This window comes from Pinus tabuliformis, chromosome 1_2 (assembly GCF_031772625.1).
Source record: "Pinus tabuliformis cultivar Carrire ecotype Pingquan chromosome 1_2, CPIR1, whole genome shotgun sequence".
NCBI classification, from domain to species: Eukaryota; Viridiplantae; Streptophyta; class Pinopsida; order Pinales; family Pinaceae; genus Pinus; species Pinus tabuliformis.
The window spans coordinates 393130440-393156512 of NC_142298.1; the positions used below are offsets into that span (position 1 = coordinate 393130440).

At 35.2% G+C, this 26073-nt stretch overlaps 1 protein-coding gene across 1 annotated transcript in view; it reads right to left on the reverse strand.

Annotated features, from left to right (window-relative positions):
• Window positions 1-19012, reverse strand: part of LOC149206019 (glutathione S-transferase zeta class-like) — a 301939-nt gene extending 282927 nt beyond the window's left edge. The window contains exons 1-2 of the mRNA XM_089395259.1: window positions 18604-19012; window positions 18444-18501 (exon numbers count right to left, since the gene is read on the reverse strand). Coding sequence (XP_089251385.1) covers window positions 18444-18501; window positions 18604-18986 — 441 coding nt within the window. The 5' untranslated portion in view covers window positions 18987-19012. The remainder of the gene's footprint in view (window positions 1-18443; window positions 18502-18603) is intronic.
• Window positions 19013-26073: the final 7061 nt, after the last annotated feature.

Genomic DNA, 26073 nt, shown 5'->3' on the forward strand with positions numbered 1-26073 from the left:
AACTAATAGGCAGCAATCATAATGGTGAAAAGGAACTGAATGAATTATGGCACAGGTGAATGGGACACTTACACCATGGAGCACTGAGGATGCTCAAAGAGACTGTTACATGAGTTCCATTCCTTAATACTGAGCATGATGATATATGCAGAGGATGCATACTAGGGAAGTATGCTAAAGAAATTTTTTCCAAAAGTAACAATAGAGCATAATGTGTATTGGGATTAATACACTCATATATATGTGGTCCAATATCCACAAGAGCTCTTAGTGGTGGCGAATACTCCATCACCTTTATTTATGATCACTCTAGAAAAATCTAGATCTATTTCTTAAAGACCAAGGATGAGGTCTTTGATCGATTCAGAGAGTTTAAGGCTCTCATTGAAAACATGACAGGGAAAAAGATAAAGGTATTGCGTTCAGATAATGGTGGAGAATATACGAACAGAGACTTCACAGATTTCTGTGCAAAGGAGGACATCAAAAGAGAATGGACAACTCCATATAATCCGAAGCATAATGGAGTAGTAGAGCAGAAAAATAGAACTATTGTTGGGGCAGCAAAAGCTATGTTGTATGATCAAGATTTTCCTAGATTCTTATGGGAAAAGGCTTGCAACACAACGGTGTATATCCATAATAGAACTCCTCATGGAAAGTTGGGGAAGAAAATGCCCGAAGGTGTCTTCACAAGGAAGAATCTAGAAGTAAGTCATCTCAGGATATTTGGAAGTGTGGCATGTTGTCACATTCCATATGAGAAGCACAATAAAATGGATCAGATTGCAGAAAAGGGGCACCTCGTAGGATATAGTGAGACCTCAAAGGCATACAGAATCTACATTCCCAGCAAAAGGAAGATTGTAGTGAGACGAGATGCAAAGTTCATGGAGGATAGAGTCTTCAGGAAATCTCGAGAGATGCCAGCCAAAGGTTAGTTAGTGGATGTTCCATTAGCCCAGTAGTAGCAGAGGAAACAAGGAGGACATGAAAGAGGACAGACACCTAGATTGAGCATGGTGACCAGTACCAGTATTTCCTCAGAAGAAGGAAATCCAGATAGTTCTCAGCAGATGGAACAACAGGACTAGGAGGGGGAGTTGATTGAGCCTCCCACCACTAGTGATAGAACCAACAGGGAAGTATGAAATACATTGAGGGATGCAGAGGAGTTTGTTGGAGCTCCTAGAACCAAGAAGAGGCGGCATTGACAACCTGGCAGGTACCAAGCCTTGGTAGCACAGGTTAAAGAACCCTCTAGCTTTCAAGAAGTTGTTCAACACCATGTTCGGGAGGATGCCATGGTAGAAGAGTGTAGTTCTATCATGACGAATGATGTATGGGAAGCAGTACCTAGACCATAGGATAGATCAGTTGTAGGATCAAGATGGATCTATAAAATCAAGTATGCTACAGATGGCAGTATAGAGAAGTACAAGGCTAGGTTCATGGCAAAGGGGTACGCACAGAATGAAGGAATAGACTATCAAGAGACCTTCGCCCCAGTAGCCTGATATACCTCTATCAGATTCGTTATATCCCTAGCAGCTCAAATGGGATGGGAGATTCACTACATGGATGTCAAGATAAAATTCTTGAATGGGGTGATAGAAGAAGAGGTGTATATATAACAACCCGAAGGCTTCAAAACTCATGAAAAGAGAACTCATGTATGAAAATTAAAGAAAGCCTTGTATGGGCTCAAGCAGGTACCCATAGCGTGGTATGGTTGGATTGATAGTTACTTGCAATAGTTGGGATTTGTCAAGAGTGATGTTGATCCCAATCTCTACTATTTAATGGTGGAGAATGAGCCACTTATTCTAGTATTTCATGTAGATGACTTATTTCTAACAGGGTCATCTAGGCTCATAAAGGACTGCAAGAAGAATCTTGAAGCAGAATTCAACATGAAGGATATGGGGTTGTTGCATTATTCTCTAGGGATGGAAGTTTGGCAGAAGAATGGAGAGATCTTCCTTGGGCAAGGAAGATATGCTACAGATATTCTGATGAGATTCAGAATGCAGGATTGTCGACCCATGGCTACACCCATGATCACCATCTGGAAGAAAATAGATGCATCAGGAGACAAGGAGGTGACCCCCACCTTGTATAGACAGCTCATTGAGTCACTCATGTATCTGGTCAACACTAGGCCAGACATTTGTTTCGTTGTGAACACCCTTAGCCATTTCATGGTGGAACCGAAAAGGGTGCATTGGGCAGCAACTAGGCACATTCTTAGGTATGTGCGTGGAACAATTGGATATGGGTTGAAGTACTCCTGAGGAGATGACTTCATATTGAATGGATTCACAGATGCAAATTGGGCAGGTAGTTCAATAGACTGGAAAAGTACCTCTATGTATTGCTTCAGTGTTGGATCAAGAATGATCTCTTGGTGCAGCAGGAAGCAAAAGTTGGTAGCTCTGAGCTCAGCAAAAGCTGAGCATATGGCAGCCAACACAGCTATGTGCGAAGCTATATTTCTTAGAAAACTTCTTGTGACTTTTTTTAGAAAAAGGATGAAAGTGACCAAGGTTTACCGTGATAACCAGAGTTATATCAAACTCTCTAAGAATCCAGTATTTCATGATCGATCGACACACATTGATATCCGATGTCACTTTATCAGAGACTATGTACAGCGTGGGGCAGTACAACTGCAATATGTCCCCACAAGAGATCAAGTAGCAGACGTACTCACAAAGGCTCTAGGAGGAGCTAAGTTCATTTAGTTCAGGGAGTAGATGGGTATGGTAGAGAATCCGTTTCAGTAGCAGAAACAAGTGATTTCTCACTTACAGTGGTAGGAAATAAGAGGGAGTTGCAGTATAGACACGGTGTTTGCTAGTGGTAGTGTCAGCAACAACAACATTTGCGCAGTAGTTGGTGGGAAGCGATGTCTGACATCAACAACATAGAGGGAGATGTCACAGAACAGGGTGATGCTTCGGCAGGTTGCATTGCTAGAGCACATTCCTCTCTAATAGGGAGTGTTGATTTATGGTATCATCGAATGTGCGTGAAGTCTCAAATTTTGCAGGGAGGCTTAGACACATGTATTCCACAATACCCCGAAATAATTTTGGGAAATTCCACATGGAGATAGTTTTATTAAAATAATTAATTATTTTTAATGGGTCCCTAAGTCTAAACTTAGGAAATTAAAATAATTAAAGGGTATTAATCTAACTGTGGGTGAAACTTCTAGAAGAAGACGAGGATCAAGTCAATATGATCTGAGCCATTGATTAGAATCTAATATGGGTCATTGATTACTCAACTTGAGGATTATAAGAAGGACTTTGATGGGAATTTGGAAATTACACTAGAGGAAGATACTTAGTTACTCAAGTAAGATCGATTTTCTCACTAGTCGAAGTTCGACAAGAGAAAATTGTATCAAAGGTAGAGTTACAAGTGAGAAGGAGAGATAGGGTATCATCATCAGTCGAGAGTGAAGAGCAGAAGACGCGAAGCAGAGGAAGGACAACGCAAAGGCTGTGACGTAGAGGAGGGACAATGCAGAGGTAGTGAGACATTGGGACTATGTAGTCCCTACACAGAAGCTGACGCAGTGAGACATAGAGGGGGAAGCAGTTCCTCTCCTAGATCAAAAACTCGCCGAGAAGTGTCTGTAAAATTTATCACAAAGAATCCACTTCTATTTTGCTGGTTGTATCTTGTGTATGAGATTTTTGCTGAAGATTAATAAAGAAACCCTCATTTGTTGCACCGGTTTTCCCACAGTGGGTTTTTCCAGGGACAATTGTCCAAAAATAACTATCATTGTGGTTATACTTGTGCTAGTTTTTTCTTTGCATTCACTTTCTGCGGTATTTTAGTTGTGACGACTGCAGTAGAATTTATTTCGATATTTGTTGTAGAAACACCGTGAATAACTTATTTATGAATTAATAAGTAGAATAAATAATATCAGTCATTGCAGTATGATTTCTATTTAGAAATTTTCACATGTACATGTCTTATCTATCAAATATTTTTTATAAGGGAGCTACTCCTTTCAGAATTTAATTGTTTTGCAAGTTTTCATTTTCCAATTATTGATTCTCGATTTCTTCTTGTTAATTTATTTGGTTTTTGAAAACTCTTGCAAGTTATTTAGAAAACAGACAATTTGTGCATAATCATGAAAAACCATCCAATGGTCAAAATTGTCTACAATGGTTGGTCTAGAAATCATTTCCATTTTACAATACCAAAGATAAACTCTTCACATGGTTGCAAAGTGGATGCTACTACTATCAATGCATTAACAACAACATTCCTTTCTCTTAGAACTACTTCAATCATAAAAACATTAGAGCTCAACGGTGTCTAGTACTACACTTTTATACTTGTTCAACTTGTTTTGCTTTGTCATATGCACCTTATTCACTTGTGAAATAACGTTATTAGAAACCTCAATTACTTTTAAACATTGAATTCCCATGTATCAGGGCAATTCTAATGCTACATTTAAAGCTTTGTATTCAACAATGTTATTAGCACAATCCAACTAGAGCCTATATAAGAAAGTTTTGAAAAACCCTTTGGGATAAGTGAAAATAATCCCAACTTCGGCTCCCATCCTAGATCAAGCACCATCAAAATGAATGGACCAAACGCCATCATACTCATCATCATGACCCTCTCCCTTTGTTGGAACTATTGTATTTGCAAAATACACACAAATTTCCAAAATTTTCATCCACACAAATAAACTCATTCAAAGCATCCTTGGTGTCTTCTCTTGGTATCTCAAATCTAGTTTCTTATAAAGAATGACAAAAGTTCCTTCACAAATTAGGATGGTTGCATAAGATAAATCCATTTGAATTTTACCTCTCAAACTCACAACCCACTTTCTAGACAATAACATCCCCTAGATATATGAATGTGAAGCTAGATTGCCTTCAAGGACTTAATGAGACCACAAACCTTGATTTCCTTTAAATATATTCCATGGATATGCCTATATTATCTTGTGTTTTTCATGCCTAGTTGGTCTTTGACTTTCAAGGACATCAAATTGGTTGAAGCCCTAAAATCTAACATACAATTACGGAGAAGGAGGTCATTCACTATCAAGGTAATGAAGAGAGGTGCATGGCTCCCAATTTTTTTCTCATGATTTATTGCCTATAACACCATAGGAGGTTCTTCCAATGTTTCTTCAACATTTAGAAACATTTTCTCTTTGTTCATTTAAGAAGGAATCTCGATTAGCTCTGAAAGGGGAACAATGATTGTGACTTTAGCCAAGACACTTGACACATCAATATTCAATTGTACGTCATCATTTTTGTTTAATGTTAATGGAGCCATTGGACCAATGTTCAAAGGCAAAGGTAGTATAGTCCAATGTTTTCCTGGTGGCTTAAAAGTGATAGGTTTTGAAACATCAAGTTCTTTGTTTCTTCTATTATATTGAAGGTAATCCTCATTCCTAAGATTATTCTTAGATTATTCATCCATGGAATTAAAATTTCCAATATAGCCAATCTAGTCATATCCAAACTCCTTGGTTTCATCTATCTCATTTGCTCACTAGTGACTACATAATTTTTGTATTATATGTTGTATATGGAATCCAAATCTTTAACAGAGTTCATACACTTATTTCCACTAGGGTCTTCATCTTCCTCATAATCTCGGTTTTGAGGACATTCTCATTCACTATGTGATTGATTGCAAGGAAAACAACAAGGAATTTCTTCTTAATTAACCATATTAGGAGAGAGAGGTGTTGAGCACACACTTATACTAAGGTGGGGCAGCGGGGGGTGTTGAATCAGTATAAGACATTTTTTTTCTTAAATATTAAAGTATTCATCAATTATAAGAAAATAATCATATATGATATCTATTAATTGCAAAACATGGAACACAAGATATATGTGGAGACACTTTCCGGAGAAAATCACAAAACTTCTTTCTATAATTATTTGTAGGCATCAACCTACTATTAAAATTATTTGTAGGCAACAACCCACTTGAGACACCAATCCCCACTGGTACAAACCCTAGTAGGCACCAAAGTACTCTTATAAATATTTTTAGACACCAATCTACTAGAGATGCCAATATCTATCACTGTAAATATTCATAGGCACCAACCTACTAGAGACATCAATCCCCACTTTTGAATATATTCATAGACACCAACCTACTGGAAATACCAATCCCCATTTCTACAAATATTCGTAAGAACCAACACACCAAAGATGTTAATCCCAATATTAAGCACCAATTTAACAAGAGACACCAATCCCTTTGTTTGAGCAACAACCCTCAATTACAACTCTTCTTTAGTGGATATAACTTCTTCAAAAGATGATAACATTCACATTACCTTCACTGAGTTTTCTTGTTACTTCTTTCTTCCCCAAGTCTACTTGATGCTTCTACCTTCACTAGCTCTAATCACTACTTCTACCTTTACTAAGTCTAACCAAAATTTGAATATTCAAATGAAATTTATGGTAACTCGCTCAAAGCTTGATGTTTTAGCCTCTTCCTAAGAATAAACCTGTATGACATGCCATGTATCCAGTTTTGCAAATATGATTTTGAAATTTTTACCTATGGTACTTCTATTTGTCTCCTAAGATTTCTAAAAGTTTCAGAATCTGAGGTATTTCTGTATGTCTCCTAATATCTCTGAAACTTTTATAGTCTAAAAATCACTAGAAACAAAGTTATAGAAAAAAAATCTAGGATAACATGTTCGACATAGATTTCAAGAGCATTTAGGAACCCTAAACTCCATAAGACCTATCTCAAAAAGTATAATGAACCAATGTTTAAATTTTTTACCATATGTATCCTAATATTTTGCTTCTATCTTTGCAAAATTGCATAGTTTGACACTAATTTTGCACTCTCCCCTTTTAGAATGATATTCAATCTTTGCTCATCCACTTCTCTAAAATAATGTTACATTTTCACACACACATTGTCTCTCGATAATTTCTCTTTTTATACTTTATCATAACTCTTCATGAAGGGATATCTTAATTCAAAATGACACAACACCCATTAATTAAATAATTAATTTATTTTTTATTTCAATTTTTCACATACCATGGGACCATGGACTTTCAAACTATGGATTTGAAAGCCCCATTTCACTTTTTTACTTTTTCGCATGCACTCCTATTTTTTTATTATGCTTGTAATGCCTTAATATGAAATTAATGAGCACATTAATCTTTTGACATCAATAACAAAAATTCCAATAAGAGGGTTAGATGCTTTTTGCTTAAGATGAGGTCTATTTCTATTCCACCCCGGGTTTCCTCTAGGTGGACAACTATTTTGTTGAGGTCTAGGAGGAAAATTTTGTTTATGACCTCTTTCTCCTTTTAGACATGTTATCTTGTTTGGGAGAGTGGCTTGCATTTGCATGAGTCCAAAAGTTACCTTATCAAGCTTTTGAGCTAAAGGCATTATAAGGATCTTGGGTAGGATCAACATTGTTCATAGTTCTTGGCTTAATTTCTAAATTAGATGCAAATATACACAATGTATTTAAATGGTGTTGATGTTTGTAGCATTAGACAAGAACTTCTGCACAGGTATAGGTGTCAAGACATATGGAAGCTTCCAAAGCCTTCAACCTTAGTAATTCACTTTAATTAAAGGAATTGTTAAAGTGAATTATTTTTTATAAGAATTTTATTTAATCTAATGGAATGTAAAGGTTTTTTACATTAGTGAATTAGACCTATCTTAATTATTAATATCATGTGAAGTGAGATTTAATCTCAACTGTTAATCACTTTGGAGATAGGGGTTAATGGATTCGATCACAACTCAAGAATATAAAAGCAAGGCTAGGTGAAGAAAAAAGACACAAGAGATAGATGTTGAGTGATTGAGTTATGAAGGATAGTGATTCAAGGAGAACATATGCAAGGATGATAAAGGATCTCCATCCAATGTTCAGGCTAAGGGAGGAGAGTGTAAGCAAAAATTAGAGCAGGAGAAATCACCCACCAGATCGACTAGAGATTAGGGTTGTAGAGTGAAATTCATGTAGTAGGTCGTACAATAGTCATGTACAATAGATCGTGTAGGTTGTACAACAGATCTCGTTTGGCTAGACAACAAGTTGATGGGGTGATCCAACTAATTTTTAATGGTTGTATAGGTCATATAGGTGCCCAATAAAGGGAGCCATTTTATGTGGAGATATTATTTTAATGAACAATATATTTGAAGGGCATAAATATTTTGTGTGAATGTGTTAAAATTGGCTAATTTGCTTTTGTTGTGATTTTTATTTTTACTAGTTAAAAATCCTAGTTGTGCATTTTATTTAATGAGCTATAATTTAAATTAATTAACAAAAAGGAAATTACTAGGAAGTAATTTTCTAGTTTACTAGGGTTAGTAAATTTAACATGGTACCAAAGATTACACTATGAGAGGGAGGTTGATTTTAAGTTTTCACACTAGATCAACTAGTAGTGAGATTGGTGGAGGTCGCACACTTTAGAGTTAGAGAGGGAGGCCATACCAATCAAGTATTTTAGTAGTAGGATTTTTTTTTTGGGTGTTTAAAGGATCAAAGATAGATCTGCAACAGTTTGTAGCAGAGCAAATCTACTATATCTGCTAGGAGATCTTAGAAAATCTATAAACCAACAATAAAATTACTATGGGTGCTTAAAGGAATAAGCACGTGGCAATTTGTTTAGATCATAAATGGTAGCAGTAAGTATAATGTATGAAGATAGGTTGGATGGAGTTTCAAATTCCTATCCTAGAAGGAAAGAGTCACCTTACTTTTAAAGGAAAATGATCTATGGGAGATTGTTGACAAGGTAATTCCTACAGTGAAAAATATGCAGCAATTGGCAGCTCATGAGAAGAAGGAAATCAAGGACATCATATCCTAGCAGGTAATCATAGATGCACTAAAGAATCATTTGATCCCTCACTTGTTTGAGAAGATGTCAACTAGAGAAATGTTTAAGGATATAACAGATTTATTCTAGAGTGATAACATGAACAAGAAGATGATCTTGAGGAACAAGCTTATATTTGTGTAGATGTGAAGATCTGGTAATGTTACGAGCTACCTTATGAAGATCACCCAGGTACATGATCAACTTGCAACAATTTGGGAGAAGGTGGATGATATAGAACTAGTTAATGTGGCACCAAATGGTTTATCAACGTCCTAGGAACCATTTGTCAAGGGTATCTGCGCTCGACAACACCTTCCAAATTTTGAGCGGCTTTGGGATGATTGCATCTAGGAAGAGGCTCAAGAGGAGTCTAAAGCCAGCAGGTAGCGAGGAGGAGAAGAGAACCTAGACCTTGTTGATTGGGAAAGAATGGGAAAAGGAAAGGGTTCCAATGAGAAGGGTAAAGGTGGGGAATCAACCTCACAGTAGTGGAAGAAAAAAGACTTGAGCAAGCTCAAGTGTTTCATTTTCCACAAGAATGGGCACCATGCAGTGAAGGGGAAGGGGAAGTCGCAACAAACAACAACATCAATAGAAACATGGCTAGATAAGTTTGTAGTGAAGTTCAAGCACTTCTCACTAGTTTCTTGTCTTTCTACCAACACCATCACCAAGAGTGAATGATCATTGATGCATCACATCATATGACAAGAGCATTGGAGTTGTTTAGCAATCTAATAGAGAAAGACTCTGGGATTCATGTGGGGCTTGATAATGATGCTAATAGTGCTAAGTATGCAGTGAAGGAAGAATGAACCATCTTGTTCCAAGTTGAGTTAGGTAGATCATTGAAAGCTAAGGATGTATTGTATGTACCAGGACTAAAGAAGAATTTCCTCTCAGTCTCAACTGTGGAGGACATGGATTTTGTCATCATGTTTTAGAAATGAAAAGTACTCATTTGTCCAGAGGGATCTAGCCCTAGCATAATAGTGTTCATTAGGGATAGAGAGGGAAATTTATACAACTTTTAGGGTAAGCTAGTTCAAGCCTTGGTAGATGATAGCAACAACCTATGTGAGTTATGGCACATGAGGATGGGACACCTACCCTATAAGGCACTACTAATTTTGAGGGAGATTGTCATTGGTCTCTCATATTTCAATATTGAGTAGTAGGGTGTGTGCAAAGGGTGCGCACTTGGCAAGAATAACAAGGTTACTTTTCCAAATAGCGAGATCTGGGCCAAGAGGATCTTGCATCTTAAACATTTAGGTGTATGTGGACTAATGTTAGTGGCATATGTACAAGGAGCATAGTACAATTTGATATTCATTGATGAATTTTACAATTAAACTTAGATTTTATATATAAAAACCCAAATGAGACCTTCACTCGATTTAGAATATTAAAACATTAAATTCATTTATCCATTTAAAAACACATTTTGAATAATAAAAAATTACAATCTTATATCAAATTCCAACAAAATTAAAACAAAAAAACACCTCATAATTTAACTACAACTCTTTGTTTACCTTGTGTCAACCAAATCCACTCTACTTAATATTGGAATGTAGTTGGCATCTACGAGGATAACGTAGCACGTCATCAATGTAAAATCGTGTATTATCGATGCTTCTGGTCCATTTTCCATATAAGGGCGCCCACACCATCTGTCCCCGCCATACAATTAATATATGCCCCCTATGCTATTGAAAGTATTCTCTCAAATGATTGCAAGTACCAGAATTAGTTTCTAGAGCAAATCCTGGATCACCATAAATAGTCAGTATATGTATATTATATCAAACCTTACCAAAAACAAATTATGGAGCTAAGTCAATGACTATGCAAAACACAAATTCTGGAACGAAGCCAATGACCTTGCAAAACCAAGACTATTGATTCCATAAAGCCCCACATAAAGATATTGAGTTCAATCCTGATTTAGGTCACCAATGAAATTCAGATTTACTGTTGATTTCTGATTCAGAGAAACAGAAAGATAACTAATCCAACGGATTTATGTCTCTCACCCTACTGGCCCCAACAATATATACACACGAAATCTTTCCCTCCCCTGGTTCTTGTTTGAGGAAATCCAACCTTAGCAATAGTAAGAAACTGAATAGAAATCCAGCAAACCCTAACCTTAATGGCCTTACATTTTGGTACTGATACCTGCCCTACCCTATACTTGATTAACTGACAAGGAGGATAACGAGGTGCACTCTTTGATAGAGTATTATGAGCGATTTGTTGGCTTGCTTTATGAGCGATTTGTATCGGCTTTGCCGTAAAAATTCTGAAATTTTGCTGGCTTCGGTCATGTTGTAAAAATCTGCTGGCTTCCGCCATATGTTGATTTTCCCTCTGAAAAAGTATTACTTGAACTTAGTAACATGAAGTTTATAAAAAAAATGTGTTGAAATTGATAAAATTGGGTATGGAGAAATAGCAGACATGGATTACAACCATCAGCCTGGTCAGTTAAATCTGTGCTAAATCGTATTGGAATTGACAAAATTAACGTCGAAAATAGCATGAATTTGGGTATTTAAAAATAGTCGAGATGGTCTTCGAATATAAACCAAAACGGAACTCTGGGATATTATACGATATCTTTCCTTTATATGGAAGTAAAGATGGTAAATGTCCACTGACAAAATCACGATTGTAAATATCCATTTCGTTTTTTCATTCCTCATGCTGCTGTTGATCATCACCGTCAAACTTGTTTTTCTGCCCTTTCAAAAACCTAATTGTGAACTGGGTTAGAGTTTTTATGCAGGAGTACTTATCGGTTAATTACAGCATTGCAAAGTATGTCCTTCTGGTGCAGCACATCTCAAAGCCATTTATCTCGCGTATATAAACGCTAAAACGAATCTTCCAGAAAGTCTTGTCTTTTAAAATATTCTTCCAGAACGTTAAAAGTCTGGTCTCCATAGTCCCTATTCAAGTTTTGAGAATTGTGTTTTTCAATTGAAGTCTTCAATTGTATTTGGAACGGTGTTTTTGGGCATATGTAGTCTTGTTTAAAATTAGACCACATGACATATAAGAACTAAACCTCCTTAAATACCCATTAAACCACATCTTTAAAACTTCCAGAACTTAAAAGTTACTTACAACTATTTCTATAAGAGTTGGTATTTCAGGACAAAAATAACTCCATTCCAATTTCCATTAGCTACATGTACCCTGTACTGCTTTTTGGATTGGGTGTCTTCTGGTTTCCGGTTCCAACAAGTTGGGAATCTTAGAGCTTTGCCAACTGTGCAATCAAGATTCCATAGAGATCAACATTTCTTTTTCCTACAAATTCTCTATCTTAATTTTTTTGTTTTGGAGTGCAACTGGACCTACCATGAAAACTATGAAGGAAAAAGTGCAGGATACCGTCACATTAAGCATTTTAGGTTTCAACCCTGTAGTTTTATTAACATTAAGCATTTTAGGTTTCAACCCTGTAGTTTTATTAACAATCTGTAAAAAAATCTCTGTTGGACCATTATGTGAGAAGATCTCATTAACATATCATAGGATGTATTTAGTAACAGATCATATCGAAATCTCTGTTGGACCATTATGTGAGAAGATCTCATTAACATATCATAGGATGTATTTAGTAACAGATCATATCGATGTATTTATATAGATATAAGTTGCGTTGCATGCAGAAAGATTTTAATCGTGAAATTAAGTTCTCATTTTTCATCATTAATATTTATGAGAGAATTAATATATTACGAATAGTTTAAATGTTTATAGTGTAATATAAATTTTATAGTAAAATTTTATATAAAAAATATTTACTTAATTAAAGAAATAAGTCCATTATACATTAGACACAAAGAAAGAAATTGAAATTCAATAAATCAAATTAAATATTTAAAACATATTCATAAAATCATAATTTTTTCTTTTTCATATTTATACAAACTAAAAACTATATATTTATATAATTTTAATATATATTTAAAAAGATAAAATTCATAAATACAAATATAAATAATGAAAAATTTTAAGAATTGATTACCAAATTGGTGGTCCACTCAAGTCTCCACCCCCTCCCCCTCCTCGCAAGGATTTCAACCATTAGGCCCACTCAAGTCTCTACCCCCTCCTTGCAAGGATTTCAACCATTAGGCCCACTCAAGTCTCTACCCCCTCCTTGCAAGGATTTCAACCATTAGGCCCACTCAAGTCTCTACCCTCTCCCTGCAAGGATTTCAACCGTTAGGCCCCTCAAGTCTCTACCCCCTCCTTGCAAGGATTTCAACCATTAGGCCCACTCAAGTCTCTACCCCCTCCCCGCAAGGATTTCAACCAACCATTAGGCCCACTCAAGTCTCCACCCCCTCCTTGCAAGGATTTCAACCATTAGGCCCACTCAAGTCTCTACCCCCTCCTCTCAAGGATTTCAACCATTAGGCCCACTCACGTCTCTACCCACTCTGGTTTTGAACCCGTGATCTCTTACGAGGAAACACATACTCTTAACTATTATGCCCACTCAAGTTGTATATATCCCAGATGGAAGTAGTATAATAGACTAGATGCCAATTTAGGTGAATGAGGTCTTAGGCCTTGGGGCTTGGACTAGACCTATAGACTTTAAGCCTTGTATTAAAAGTTGGGAAGAAGGACTAGAGAGGACTCACATTTCCTTGGAGTTGTGATGGGGACTTTCAATCCCTATTGTGGTCTCTTGGGTGGCCCTTATACTAATTACAACAAAGAGTGATGTGAAAGATACATGGAAAAATCATATAAAAACCTATAAATAGCCTAATTAATGTAAACATAGGTACATGCAATGTCACATATTTTCAATTAAAATAACAAATAAATAGTTTGAAAATAATAAATAGATAATAATAAAGTAAAGTAAAATGAGATAATAAATAAAATAAATAATAACATGATAATAAAACAACTACAAAAGTTATTAGAAAAGAAATATATAAAAATAAGAAAATTTACTAAAAATCAAAGAAAAGTTAAATTAAAAAAATAACATGATTAATTACTTAAATGATAAGTGAAACCTATGTATGGATGGATAAGAAGAATTATGTATATTGGAGAAGGAAGTGTGACATCTTTTTCTTAATCAATTTGGATGCAAAAGGCTTAGAAGTTGGCATGGGTATTTGATTGAGAGATAAGGGGCGCTCAATTGTTTTTATTGAGGAGTTGGCTCAAAAGGCTTAGAAGTTGGCATAGGTATTTGATTGAGAGATAAGGGGTGCTCAATTGTTTTTATTGAGGAGTTGGCTCTCAGGAGAGTCCTTCCCCACACTCAATTGCAACATGTTAGATCAAAAGTTGGAACACAACAATTTTGCATTTACAACATTGTAGGTAAGTTGATTTTTTAAACTCTCATGCAAAATTCTCACCCTTGACTTCTCATATAAAGTACGTAAATAATTAAAAAACTATTTTTATTTTTTATTAGCCAATCATTATAAATTTCCATTTATAATTTATGTAATTGTTTTTTAAAGCTTGAGCCCTTACAACTAGAGGAATAAAGGAGGTACATAGAAGTAGTAAGTGAGATATGGCAAGGGTGCATGCATGCTTTTGAGAGGCATGTTCTACCATTGGAATTATTTTAGAATTAAAACATTGTTCAAATTTAGCTTTTACCTCAATAGAGTTTGATTTTTGCATGCACTCTCTAATACTAAAGAAGATGCAAATTCATAGGTAGTCAGCGCACTTGCATGAGGCATTGAGTGAGGGCATATATCCCAAAATGGAGTGTTGGTGTATATTTGACATGATATTCTTATAATTGAAGCATACTATATTTTGACATTGTTATTCATGCAAGAGGACACAATATTTGAATTAATTAGGGTTAAGGTTTTACTTTAATTAAGGGAACTTTATGAATGAGTTTAGATACATTGTATCTTCTTTTTTCTTTTTTTCTATTAAAAAAGATGAAAGCCACTCCACTATGTTGGTTGGCTAATTTATGTTTTGAGTTATAGCATTAGAGTTAAATATTTTTTGATATTTAATACAAACAATGGTGCAAATTTGAGAGTTTTGATTTTCATCATATTTTATTTTTGTAATTACCTTGTTTTTTATCCCAAGGCTATTAATGTAAATGTGTACTTGATGAATGGTACATATATAAATACATTTTCTATTCATAGTAGCCCATTATTAGCCATGTTTCTTGGGAATATATAAGTGGATTTGGCTATATATGATCTTTTATTAAATTGATTTTTTTATATAATTTAATTGAGATCCAATGGCAAATCTGTCAAAATGTATGATACATGTATTGGTTGTACCCAATGCATACTAGCTTGTCCCACAAAGGTAATGAAAATGAAACCTTGGGAAGGATGTAGAGATAAGCAAATTGCTTTTGCTCTAAGAATAGAAGAATGAACACATTGTAAGGGGTGTGAATCCACTTGTGTGGAATAGATTTCTTAAGAGCATGTGTTTACTTATGGCATGAGGCAACTCTTAGTATGGGTTTGAGTTTAACTTATTAGTCAATATGCACAATAAAAATGGTTAAATTTATCTAGCATTTTTTCATGTCAAACAATTTTGACTTGTAATTGTGTAATAAAGATTAATAAAATACATCAGAAGCTTCAAAAGAGGGAAAAAATAAATGGGGGGCTATGACTCTACAAGTGGGGAAATACAAGAGGGAAAAGCCAAGGGAAGGCTTAGATGTTTAATTAGTGTTTTTAATCTATGTATATTTTATAACTTAGGGATTAATTGTATGAAAGAGATACATGGGATTTCCATAGAAGTATGTAACACGTTCATGACATGTGATTTACATTCTACTTTTTGGCCATGTAGAGGGAGAGGGAATTCAAATTACCAAGCAGTGTGAGTCATGGTTCTATTTGAAATATCATTAGAGTTTGAATAACCAGTCTATCTAAATTATCATTTGGTGAGAGAACTCAAATGATCAATTATTGGGAGAGTTAAAATTGCGATTTTATTGGAAAATTTGGGAGCTTTATTTCTAAGCTAAGTGGTTGTAGAACTATTATAGAAATTATATCCAATTATAGTTGAGAATTATGAAGGAAATAAACACACTAAAATAGTAATTATTTTCATTGATGAATTGAACGAGAATTGAGAAAGCCTTTAATCCAAATAGTGATATTTCCTAGCTAGTGTGTGATTGGAGCCTTGGAATGAAGTAAGATGCCCTAAGGAAACGCTTAAGAGAAGGGGGGCCCATTCCTTAGATTGTATAAGTTGATTGAGACCTTGGGTTGTGTAGGCTAATGGATAAAGAGGGTTGTGAATTGAGATTGTTGTAGATGGAAATATTAACTATTTTAGGATGAAAGTAGTTACAAATTTATGACATGCATATTTCCCTGATAATCACATTAATAATTTTATATAAATAAACTTTAAGTAATTTTATATAAATGAACTCAAGTGGAGACAAGGGATGAACTTTGGATCATCCTAATTAGGAAATGTGTAAACTTGCTACTTTTGAAGCAACAAGCTCCTATCTTCACCACTAAAATTTTTGAACAAACAAGCTGGTTTGACACCTTGAAACTTATTGCAAACTACATTGTTACAACACAATACATGACTACAACCATTACAAAGATGTCCTTAAAATAAAAAGACATATTATAACCCTTAATAATAACAAACAAACTTCATAATATTGTACTAAAGAAACAAGGCACCATGAGACTCTATGCTATCAACCAAAAAGTCTAAACATGCTCAACTTATACCCTTTAATTGGTATACCACACTTAAATATTGTAAAATAATATGTTGTAAAAGGTGAAATATGATACTGATATAAATATTGCATAATCAATACTCTTAACATCATACTTTTAGAAAATAATTTGATATTTATTTTCTTAGTCCACATCGTGGATACAAAAAAATTATTAAATAATTATTGTTTAAGATAATTTGATAATTATTGTTGATGATATAAGCCAAGAAGTCTAAATGGGAATTAGTTCAAACTTGATTAGCACAAATTATGTAATCCTAAGTGTAAAAACTACTAAGAGTTAGGTAAGCTTATTTTCCCTCTCTTTCTTTTATTTTATAGTTTAAAAAAATATAAAATAAATGATTCCCGCCGGAAATGCCACATCTGGCTGCAACTTTTCTTTTCTATATCTCTTTTGCACTCGTAAACATCAAAACCCAACCTCACCTTGAGAGATATGATAACATTTTTTTAACCTTGTAACTCTACATTGGCAAAGCATGGTGAACTTGAGAACTTAGCAAGGCATAGACAGAATTGCCACTACAGTACAGCCAGATAACTAGAGCCACTTTTGGCAGACTAAATAAATCCTTCCAAGGCATTGAGAGCTATGCACCATTGAAATCTGCATGAATGGAACTCTGCAGGAAGTTAAGTTTGCAAAAAAAAACCACTAGTTGGCAAAAACCACGCAAATAAACAAAACCTGTTTAAATGAGCTGCAGAGAGATTGATCCACCATATCTATCACCCATATCTAGTCCATAAGGTGCAGCAGCAGAAAGATGATTGATACACAAACGACATCTAAAACATGCCCCTGTCAACAGGTCTTTGAGTTTGATTGTACAGTGAAGTATTTCATACACCTCACCAAGAGTCAAATACCCCATAGACATATTTCATATCACCTGTGCAAGCAGGTAATTTTATGTGATTGGATTAGGTCAGGTACATGTCCTACGTGAATTTGATAGAATAAATAACTCTATCAAACTTTCTCACCAAAGAGGGTTTTTTTGAAAGTGGTAGAAACTAACTTTTGAAAGTAGTAAAAACCAACTGCATTTACTCCCCCACATGTAAACTAGGGTAGGTTAGCTACAGAGCAAATAATCCGAACTTTTCAGCAAAGAGGGTTTTTTTGAAAGTGGTAGAAATCAACTGCACTTACTCCCAACATAAGGGTAGGTTATGGGAAACATAAATAACTCTGTTTTGAAATTCCAACCCTGATCTTCTAGCCCACAGTCTAGGAACTATGAAATCCTGTAATCCCCATACCCCCGACCCCAGCCCACTCAACGCACAAAGCGCTCGTAAATTGTCCTCGCCCTTTTCTCTGGTCGCTCAACACCGCAACTATATTTTGATTAACCAACCATCCTTTATCTGTCTTGGCCGATCCCAAACATTTCACTGAATGCCCGGTTTAGCCAGATATTCCAATGCAGTCCAGATGTAAATTTCTGTGCATACGCACATTAATGACGATCCTCCTCACACTAAATCTTATCTGCTAGGAGCTTTGCACAGAATCTATCTTCTCTTAATGAGAAGAAAAAAACATGATGGGATTTGCTTTGATGAAATAATCGAAATGAAGTGCACTGTTCTAAGGAAGAAAACGGGAATATGTAAATAAAAAGGGGGAAAAAGTAGTGCATATGCTGTATGTAATCTCCCCAATTTTAGGTTTTTGCGCATGGAAACAAATAGCATAGAAAATCCACCTGACCAACGGATGCCATGAGTGATCGTGTATGAGCTCGATCGTAAGGATGATGCCCGCTGCAAAGAGAAGAGACGGGAATATTTAAATTGGATTAAAGATTCAGACGGACCATAAGTCGATAGTTATAAAATGAGAACAAATCCTGTAATTTGACTTACAAGCGTTCAAGGAGGCGAGTATCAGAGAATCCAAGGTTCTGCAGGGGCCGTTCCGACCCGTAGATGCGAGTTTGACCTGACTTGCGAGCGTTCGGGAAGTCGAGAATTGGGGCTATACGGCAGACATTACGATCCGTATATGCGAGTTTGACCTGACTTGGGAGCAGGGATGGAATTCCACGGGCATCCCAAGGTGATTTTCCCGTCAAATAGAGCAAATTTTTTTTCGCACCCATATACATTATGTATGTGTTAAAATAGAGTAACAGAAACCGATGTATTAAAATGGAGTAGCAGACAGCAGTCACTGTCAAATTTGCCTCTGATTTGAAATTCCTACCCTGCTTGCGAGCGTGCGTCCGATGAGGCCAGGTTTTGGTCATACTGCCGACATTCCGGTATTTAGATGGCAGTTGTCTATAACTCGATTTTTTTGAAAGTTTTTTTGGCGGGTTTTTCGGTCGAAATCCGACAGGAATTTATTGGAATCGCAAGTTTGATAGCTAGTTTCTACACAATGAAAGCGTCCCAGGGATTTTTCAGGGTGTTGAATCCAAATATACAACAAATCAAGATTTAACCTCAATTTCTTCCGCCGGATTCCGTCACGAAAATCCGGCAGAACTCCATTGAGATGTGTGTACATTTCATTTCGGGAGGTGTGTAAAGTCGGGGAACTTCCTTTTAGTTATACAGGATGGTTTTCTGTAGGTTTAAGAATGGCTGTATTTTCTTACTCATGGCAGAAGGTAGTCGTTGGTAATTATTTCAGGGAGATTACAAATTTTATTTTTTAGATTTGAATTTGTAATTTTTGTGAAAAAAGATATGTATTTTTTATTGGTTAATAATTTATTTATTTTTAAAAGTAATTGGTCTAGATTCATGTTAATTTACCTGAGAGGGATCAAATCTTTTGAGGTATAGATCTTTGGTCAAGTTTTACACTAAAAAAATAGGTTTGTACCTCTAGAGATTTGATCCTCTCTGCACTTGATGGATCAGAGGTTAAGATGGATAAGAGGTTAAGATGGATCTAGGCTAGGCTAGGCTAGTTTAATTATTAATTATAATTTTATAAATATAAATGTAATTATTAATTTTATGTTTTTTATTTTATTTCTATCAAGTCAAAGTATTAAACATTACAACGTCTTTACCACACTGGGATCAAATGTTTATATAGGAGTTTACTTATGAACCTCAAATATAATTTTTTTTTAATAAAAAGTGAATTGGGTGAGGGGAAATATTGGATAAGATATAATATTACAATATTACGACCACTTCCTAGTAGGGGTGAGAAACACTAATTAAAATGTAATATTATTACATTTGATTACAAACAAATTCAAAATTAAAATTGTAGTTCCGTATGTTATCTTGTTAAGTGGAACATGGGTTGTTCTTATTGAACCAATTGCTATGGTGCGAGTCGTAAGGAGTGGGCCTAATGGTTAAGAGCATGTGTTTCCTCCTAAGAGGTCAGAGGTTCAAAACCAGAGGGGGGTAGAGTATGTATGCCTTCGTATGTTATCTTGTTAAGTGGAACATGGGTTGTTCTTATTGAACCAATTGCTATGGTGCGAGTCGTAAGGAGTGGGCCTAATGGTTAAGAGCATGTGTTTCCTCCTAAGAGGTCAGAGGTTCAAAACCAGAGGGGGGTAGAGTATGTATGCCTTCGTAGACTTGGCAGTCAAATCGTTGCGCGGAGGTGGGTCCCTTGTCCCACAAACAAGGGGGTCTCATACACCTGCCTTGGCTGTGACTTTAAAAATAGATATTATTATTATTATTATTAAAAAAAATTGAGCTAATGGAAGATGGCAGATGGACTAATTCTCATCAACTTCGTTGTGAAACAGGACGAGGACAAAAGAAGTGTGGGAGGAAAGAGTACATATTTTTTGTTCTTTCGGAAAAGTGGAAATAAAAAAACACTTCATTTTAGAATGCGAGGCCTTCAAACTCAACAAGAAAGTTATGCAAATATTCTCACAACTAGTTCTTGTGATAATCTATTTAGTGAAAGATAATCTATTTAGCGAAGGGTAGATGGGAGGGATTTTTCGAGTAGCTGGAGTGTTTATTGTGAAACTTCACACGAAAATGGGGAGTGTTTATTATGAAGCTTCACAAGGAAAAGGGTCGAATACATCAACCATATGAAGAAGCAATCTTACATTTTACCTAATATTTCACGTCAAACCTCAAACTAAATATTACATTTTACTCAATATTTCCCCTCGGCCCTCTTTCAAACTTCAAATATAAAGAAAAAATATCCAATACCTTAGTAAAAAGTGGATGAAGGTAGGAAAAAGTATTAGATAAAATGTAATTATTACATTTTTCCTAATATTTCCCCATCTCTAAACATATCGAGACAAATGGCCAACACAAACATATCAATAAAAAAAAGTTTTACCTTTGCAGGCTACATGGATTCAACGCTATTATTTTTAATAGCTATTAAGATGGATCTAGGCTAGTTTAATTTCCCCCTTAAATACATTATATTCCACATGTCAATACCATGGGTCATTCTTACTTTTTTATTATTTAATTTTTATAGGGTTATTTTTATTTTATCTTCACTAAGTTAAAATGTTTACATTATGTTACGTTACACATTTCTAGCATACTATAGGCTATAGGCATTATATGACTCAATGAAAGAATTACACATATCCCTCATACTAAAAAGTATCTTTTTTTTAATTACTTTATCTCACTATATAAAGTTTTATGTAAAATAAATGTGAAAATTGAAATATTTTATTTATGGCTGACATTGGTTTTTAAAATAAGGTTATTATTATTATTATTTTAAAGTAACATTACACACATCATATATATATGTTACAACATCTCCTAGGTGCAATAAAATAGGTTAATGACTCAAGATCTATAAATCTCTAGCATGGGTGTTAGTTTTCTCCTTTCCGACGACAAGTTATTTCATGTGGGGTGGTTGTCCTTGAATAATGAGTTAATCTACATTTCTAAATAGCATCAAATGATGGTTGTCCTTAGTACCACGTTAATCTACATTTCTAAATAGCATCAAGTGATGGTTGTCCTTAGTACCACTTGACAAGAGAGGTTTTCCCAACTTAAAGAATATATAGAGAGAGATGGGGAGAGAGGTTAGTAAGTTATTAGTTTTTAAATAAAAAATAATATATTTAAGTTGACAAAATTTATGATTTTGTTTTTAAATATAATTTGATAAGAATGAGGAAAAATGGGAGAGAAATCTGTTAAAATTTGGAATGCATAACTAAACTAAACCAACCTAGATTCGTCTTAACTCTAGATCTACCAAGGGCCTATTGAAAACCAGGACACTACTTTGGTGGGTGGGGTGAATCAATATTGTAAGATTTTTTACCAATGAAAAACTTTCATTTTACTTTGTGCAAGAAATTACTTTCATGTTGTGTATGAGTCTAGGCCTCACACTGTTATTATTATTTTGGGAAATAAGTTACGTAGGATACCTGAGGTAGCCCCGTCTACTGCCATTTCTTTGATCTATCTTAAGAAATGCAATAAGATCATCTCCCATACTGGGAATTTTTTTTTTTTTTCTATTTCGCTCTCAGAGTAAGGGGAAGATTGTGGCCACATCCATGACCATCATGAATGGTTCCTCCACTTAGCAGAAGTAGGTAGATAAGGCCGTGGAAGAATACAGGGACATAATATTCTCATCCACATGGGTACCCTTGCGCTATCAGGTCAAGCATTCAATAGATCTAACTCCCAGAGCACCTCTACCCAATGGGTCGATATATTGCTGCTCCATTTTGGAAAATGAAGAGATCAAGTGGAAGATCCAAGAGTTTCTACAAAAAGGGAACATCCAACAAAGTTCCTCACCTTGTGGGAGCCCGATTGTACTTGTATAGAAGAAGGATGGAACCTGGAGGCTCTGCATTGATTATCAGGCACTAAAAAAAACATTGTTAGGAACATGTATCCAATCCCACAGATTGATGACCTTTTGGACCAGCTCAAGGTGTTAGGTCCCTATAATACTAGTGTATTACCTCATTGTTATTAGTGTAGTGCCCTTGATGTTATTTTTTGCCCATGTAATCCCCATATTGTTATTTTTGTGCTCCATAGAAGCCAACTCTTGTTTTTTTGTGCCCTTACATTATTATTGTTATGTCGACTCTGATTATATTGTGCCCCCTTAGACTCATATATATAGAAAGGAGGTTTTTTCATTTGAATCATCCAAGAATTATTCATTTTTGTAATGTAAAGGAGGGTTCCCCCTCAAAGAGGCTAATTTTGAAGTCATTGATCTATCTCTTCTTTTATTTTGTGAGCTGGTTGCATAACATTTAGTATTAAAGCTTCGGATTCTAGGGTTTCGCTCCTTCTAACAAAACATTGTGGAATTTTCGCTATAATTTTTTTTTCTAAGAAGCTTTAGAAGCTTAAATTAGAACCCGTTTGAGCTTAAATATTATTGAATCTCATGTACAAATTTCAGATCTCGTCTCATTATATTTTTGGAGATATGATTTGAGAAAATTAGGGTTTGTGCATGCTCCAGAATTCGATCTCAAGAAGGTGACCTATGGAAAATAATCATAACTTTCTCTCTGAGTATCAGACTCAAATTTCATAAAAAGTGACAGAATTAGGATAGCTTTAGTTTGTTGGGTATCATTTTCAGGGCTGAAGATCGAAATAATGACACATGGAACTTCGTACAAGTTCGCTCTACTGAACTAGTCTATACAAAACGAAAAAAATGTGTGCAGTCTTTAAAAATTTGAATAAATTTTGTTTGAAAAATTAGTTTGAAGTGATTCAAAGGGAATAGTTAAGCATAATTATCATTAATTTATGCCCTGAAGAAAGAAAATGGAAACACCTAGTAAACAACCCGGACGCTCAACTATGACGCATGAAGAAGAGGAAGAAATGCAACATCATATATCAAAATTACGAGACCAAGTGCAACAAATTTCACTCACACAAAAAGTAACAGAAGCTAAGATGGATGGTTTGAAGAATGGCATGGAAACTAAGATAGATGGTTTAGAAGCAAAACTAAAAGAGAACATTGAATATTTGAAGAAAGATATGGAAGGTTTGAAGGGAGGTTTGGCAAAGTTGCTATAAGAAATGCTTCCTAATGGTGAAAAGGTAGTAGAGGAAACTCATGATGAGAACAACAGAAATGTTAATCATGATTTCATAGAATCTAATGTTGGATTGAAGAACCACCATGTTCCAAAGATCGATATGAGGAAGTTTGATGGAAATGATCACGTAAGATGGATATTTTAGATAGGGTGATGCTTTGATCCCCATAATGTGCAAAACACACTAACGGTACGCATTGCAACTTTATATTTAGAAGCCAATTAGTTTATGTGGTATTAATGGTTTTTCTCTTATAAAAAAATTGTCACTTGGTCAATTATTACAGAGGAAATGATAGCACATTATGATGATACAAAGAGAAACATCTTCTTTAGCCAATTGATAAATCTCAAACAAAAGGGTTCAATAGTGGAGCACATTAAGGACTTCCAAAAATTGAATATAAGGGTAAATGATATTCCATAGGGTTATAGGATTGATGTCTTCATAGGGACTCTAAAGGATAACATCCAACATGAGGTTCACCTTTGGGAACCTGATTCATTGGAGAAGGCATTCAGGTTGGCAAGAAAATTTGAAAGCAAAATTATGGCAACAAGGAAGCCTACCACTCACAACTATAAAGATGGAAGTGTTGTTGCTCCTAGCCTTCCACAACCTATAAGGCTGACACCACAACAATTGGAATAAAAATATTTAAAGGGATTTGTTACAGTTGTGATAGAAAATACACTAAAGGTCGTAAGTGTGCCGAGAAGAAATTATTTTACATCGATTGTGAAGAGGAGGAAGAAAGGAAAAAGAAATGTCAAAAGAAGAGGATATATACTAGGAACCAGCCCTAGAGAAAGAAGAAATGAATCCGACCATATCTTGTAATGCATTGGCGGGAATTACCACTCCTAAAACTTTCAAGATAGAAGGAAATATCAAGAAGGAAAATGTAATAGTTTTGATTTATTCGGGTAATACCCATAATTTTATTCATTTTAAGATATCCAAGGAATTAAATTGTTTCCTATATCCAGCACCAAAGTGTCAAGTGATGGTTGCAAATGGAGGAACCATAAATTGCATTGGAAAGTGCCATAATATCAAGCTATCTATGGGAGAATATGTATTGAATAGTCCAATTATTTCAATTCCAATGGGTGGTGCTAATGTTGTTATGAGTCCAATGGTTACAATCTTTAGGTACGATAGTTTTTAATTTTCAAGAACTTTTCTTGATTTTTTTCTGGGAAGGAAAGGAAGTTGAATTGAGGGGTATCACAAGGAAAATAGGAAAAATAATCAGATCTAATGGGATGAAAAAGTTACTAAATAAAGAACAACATGGTGTAATTGCACAATTATGTTCACTGAAGGTTCAAACATCAAAATCATCTATTTCTCTAGACCTCCAAAAAGTCTTAGACAATCATTCCAAGGTATTTGAGACTCCCAAAGGCCTCCCACCTATTCGTGATCATGATCATACTATTCATTTTATTCCAGGAAGTATTCCTCCAAACATCAGGCCTTACAGATATCCCTATTCCCAAAAGAGTGAGATTGAACGTATGGTTGCAGAAATGCTAGAGGCTGGTATAATTCAACCTAGTCAAAGTTATTTCTCTACTCCTGTAGTATTGGTGCACAAGAAGGATGGATCATGGCGCATGTGTCTGGATTATAGGGAGCTCAACAAGCTCAATATTAAAGATAAATTTCCCATTCCTGCCATTGATGAATTATTGGATGAATTACATGGAGCAATTTACTTCACCAAGTTGGATCTTCGTTCAGGATATCATCAAATAAGAATGAGGACTGAAGGCGTTCCAAAAACAACATTTAGAACTCATGAGGTTCATTATGAATTTTGGTCATGCCTTTTGGCCTTACCAATGCACTTTCTACATTTCAATGTTTGATGAATTATATTTTCAAACCCTTCCTTAGAAAATTTGTGTTAGTATTTTTTGATGATATAATAATCTACAGCAAGTCTTGGAAGGATCATGTTCAACATGTTGACAGGGTGCTCAAGCTATTAGAGGAGAAACAATTATATGCAAAAACCTCCAAATGTTTCTTTGGAGTACAAGAGGTGGAATATCTGGGTCATATTATATCCCATGAAGGTGTTAAGGTAGACCCTAAAAAAATTAAAGCCATTAAGGAATGGAAAATCCCCACATCCATAAAGCATTTGCGAGGATTTCTTGGGTTGACAGGTTATTATCACAAGTTTGTTAAGAATTATGGGAGAATATCAGCACCTCTAAGAACATTATTGAAGAAAGATGCATTTTCTTGGACTCCAAAAGCAACTAAGGCCTTTGAGCATCTTAA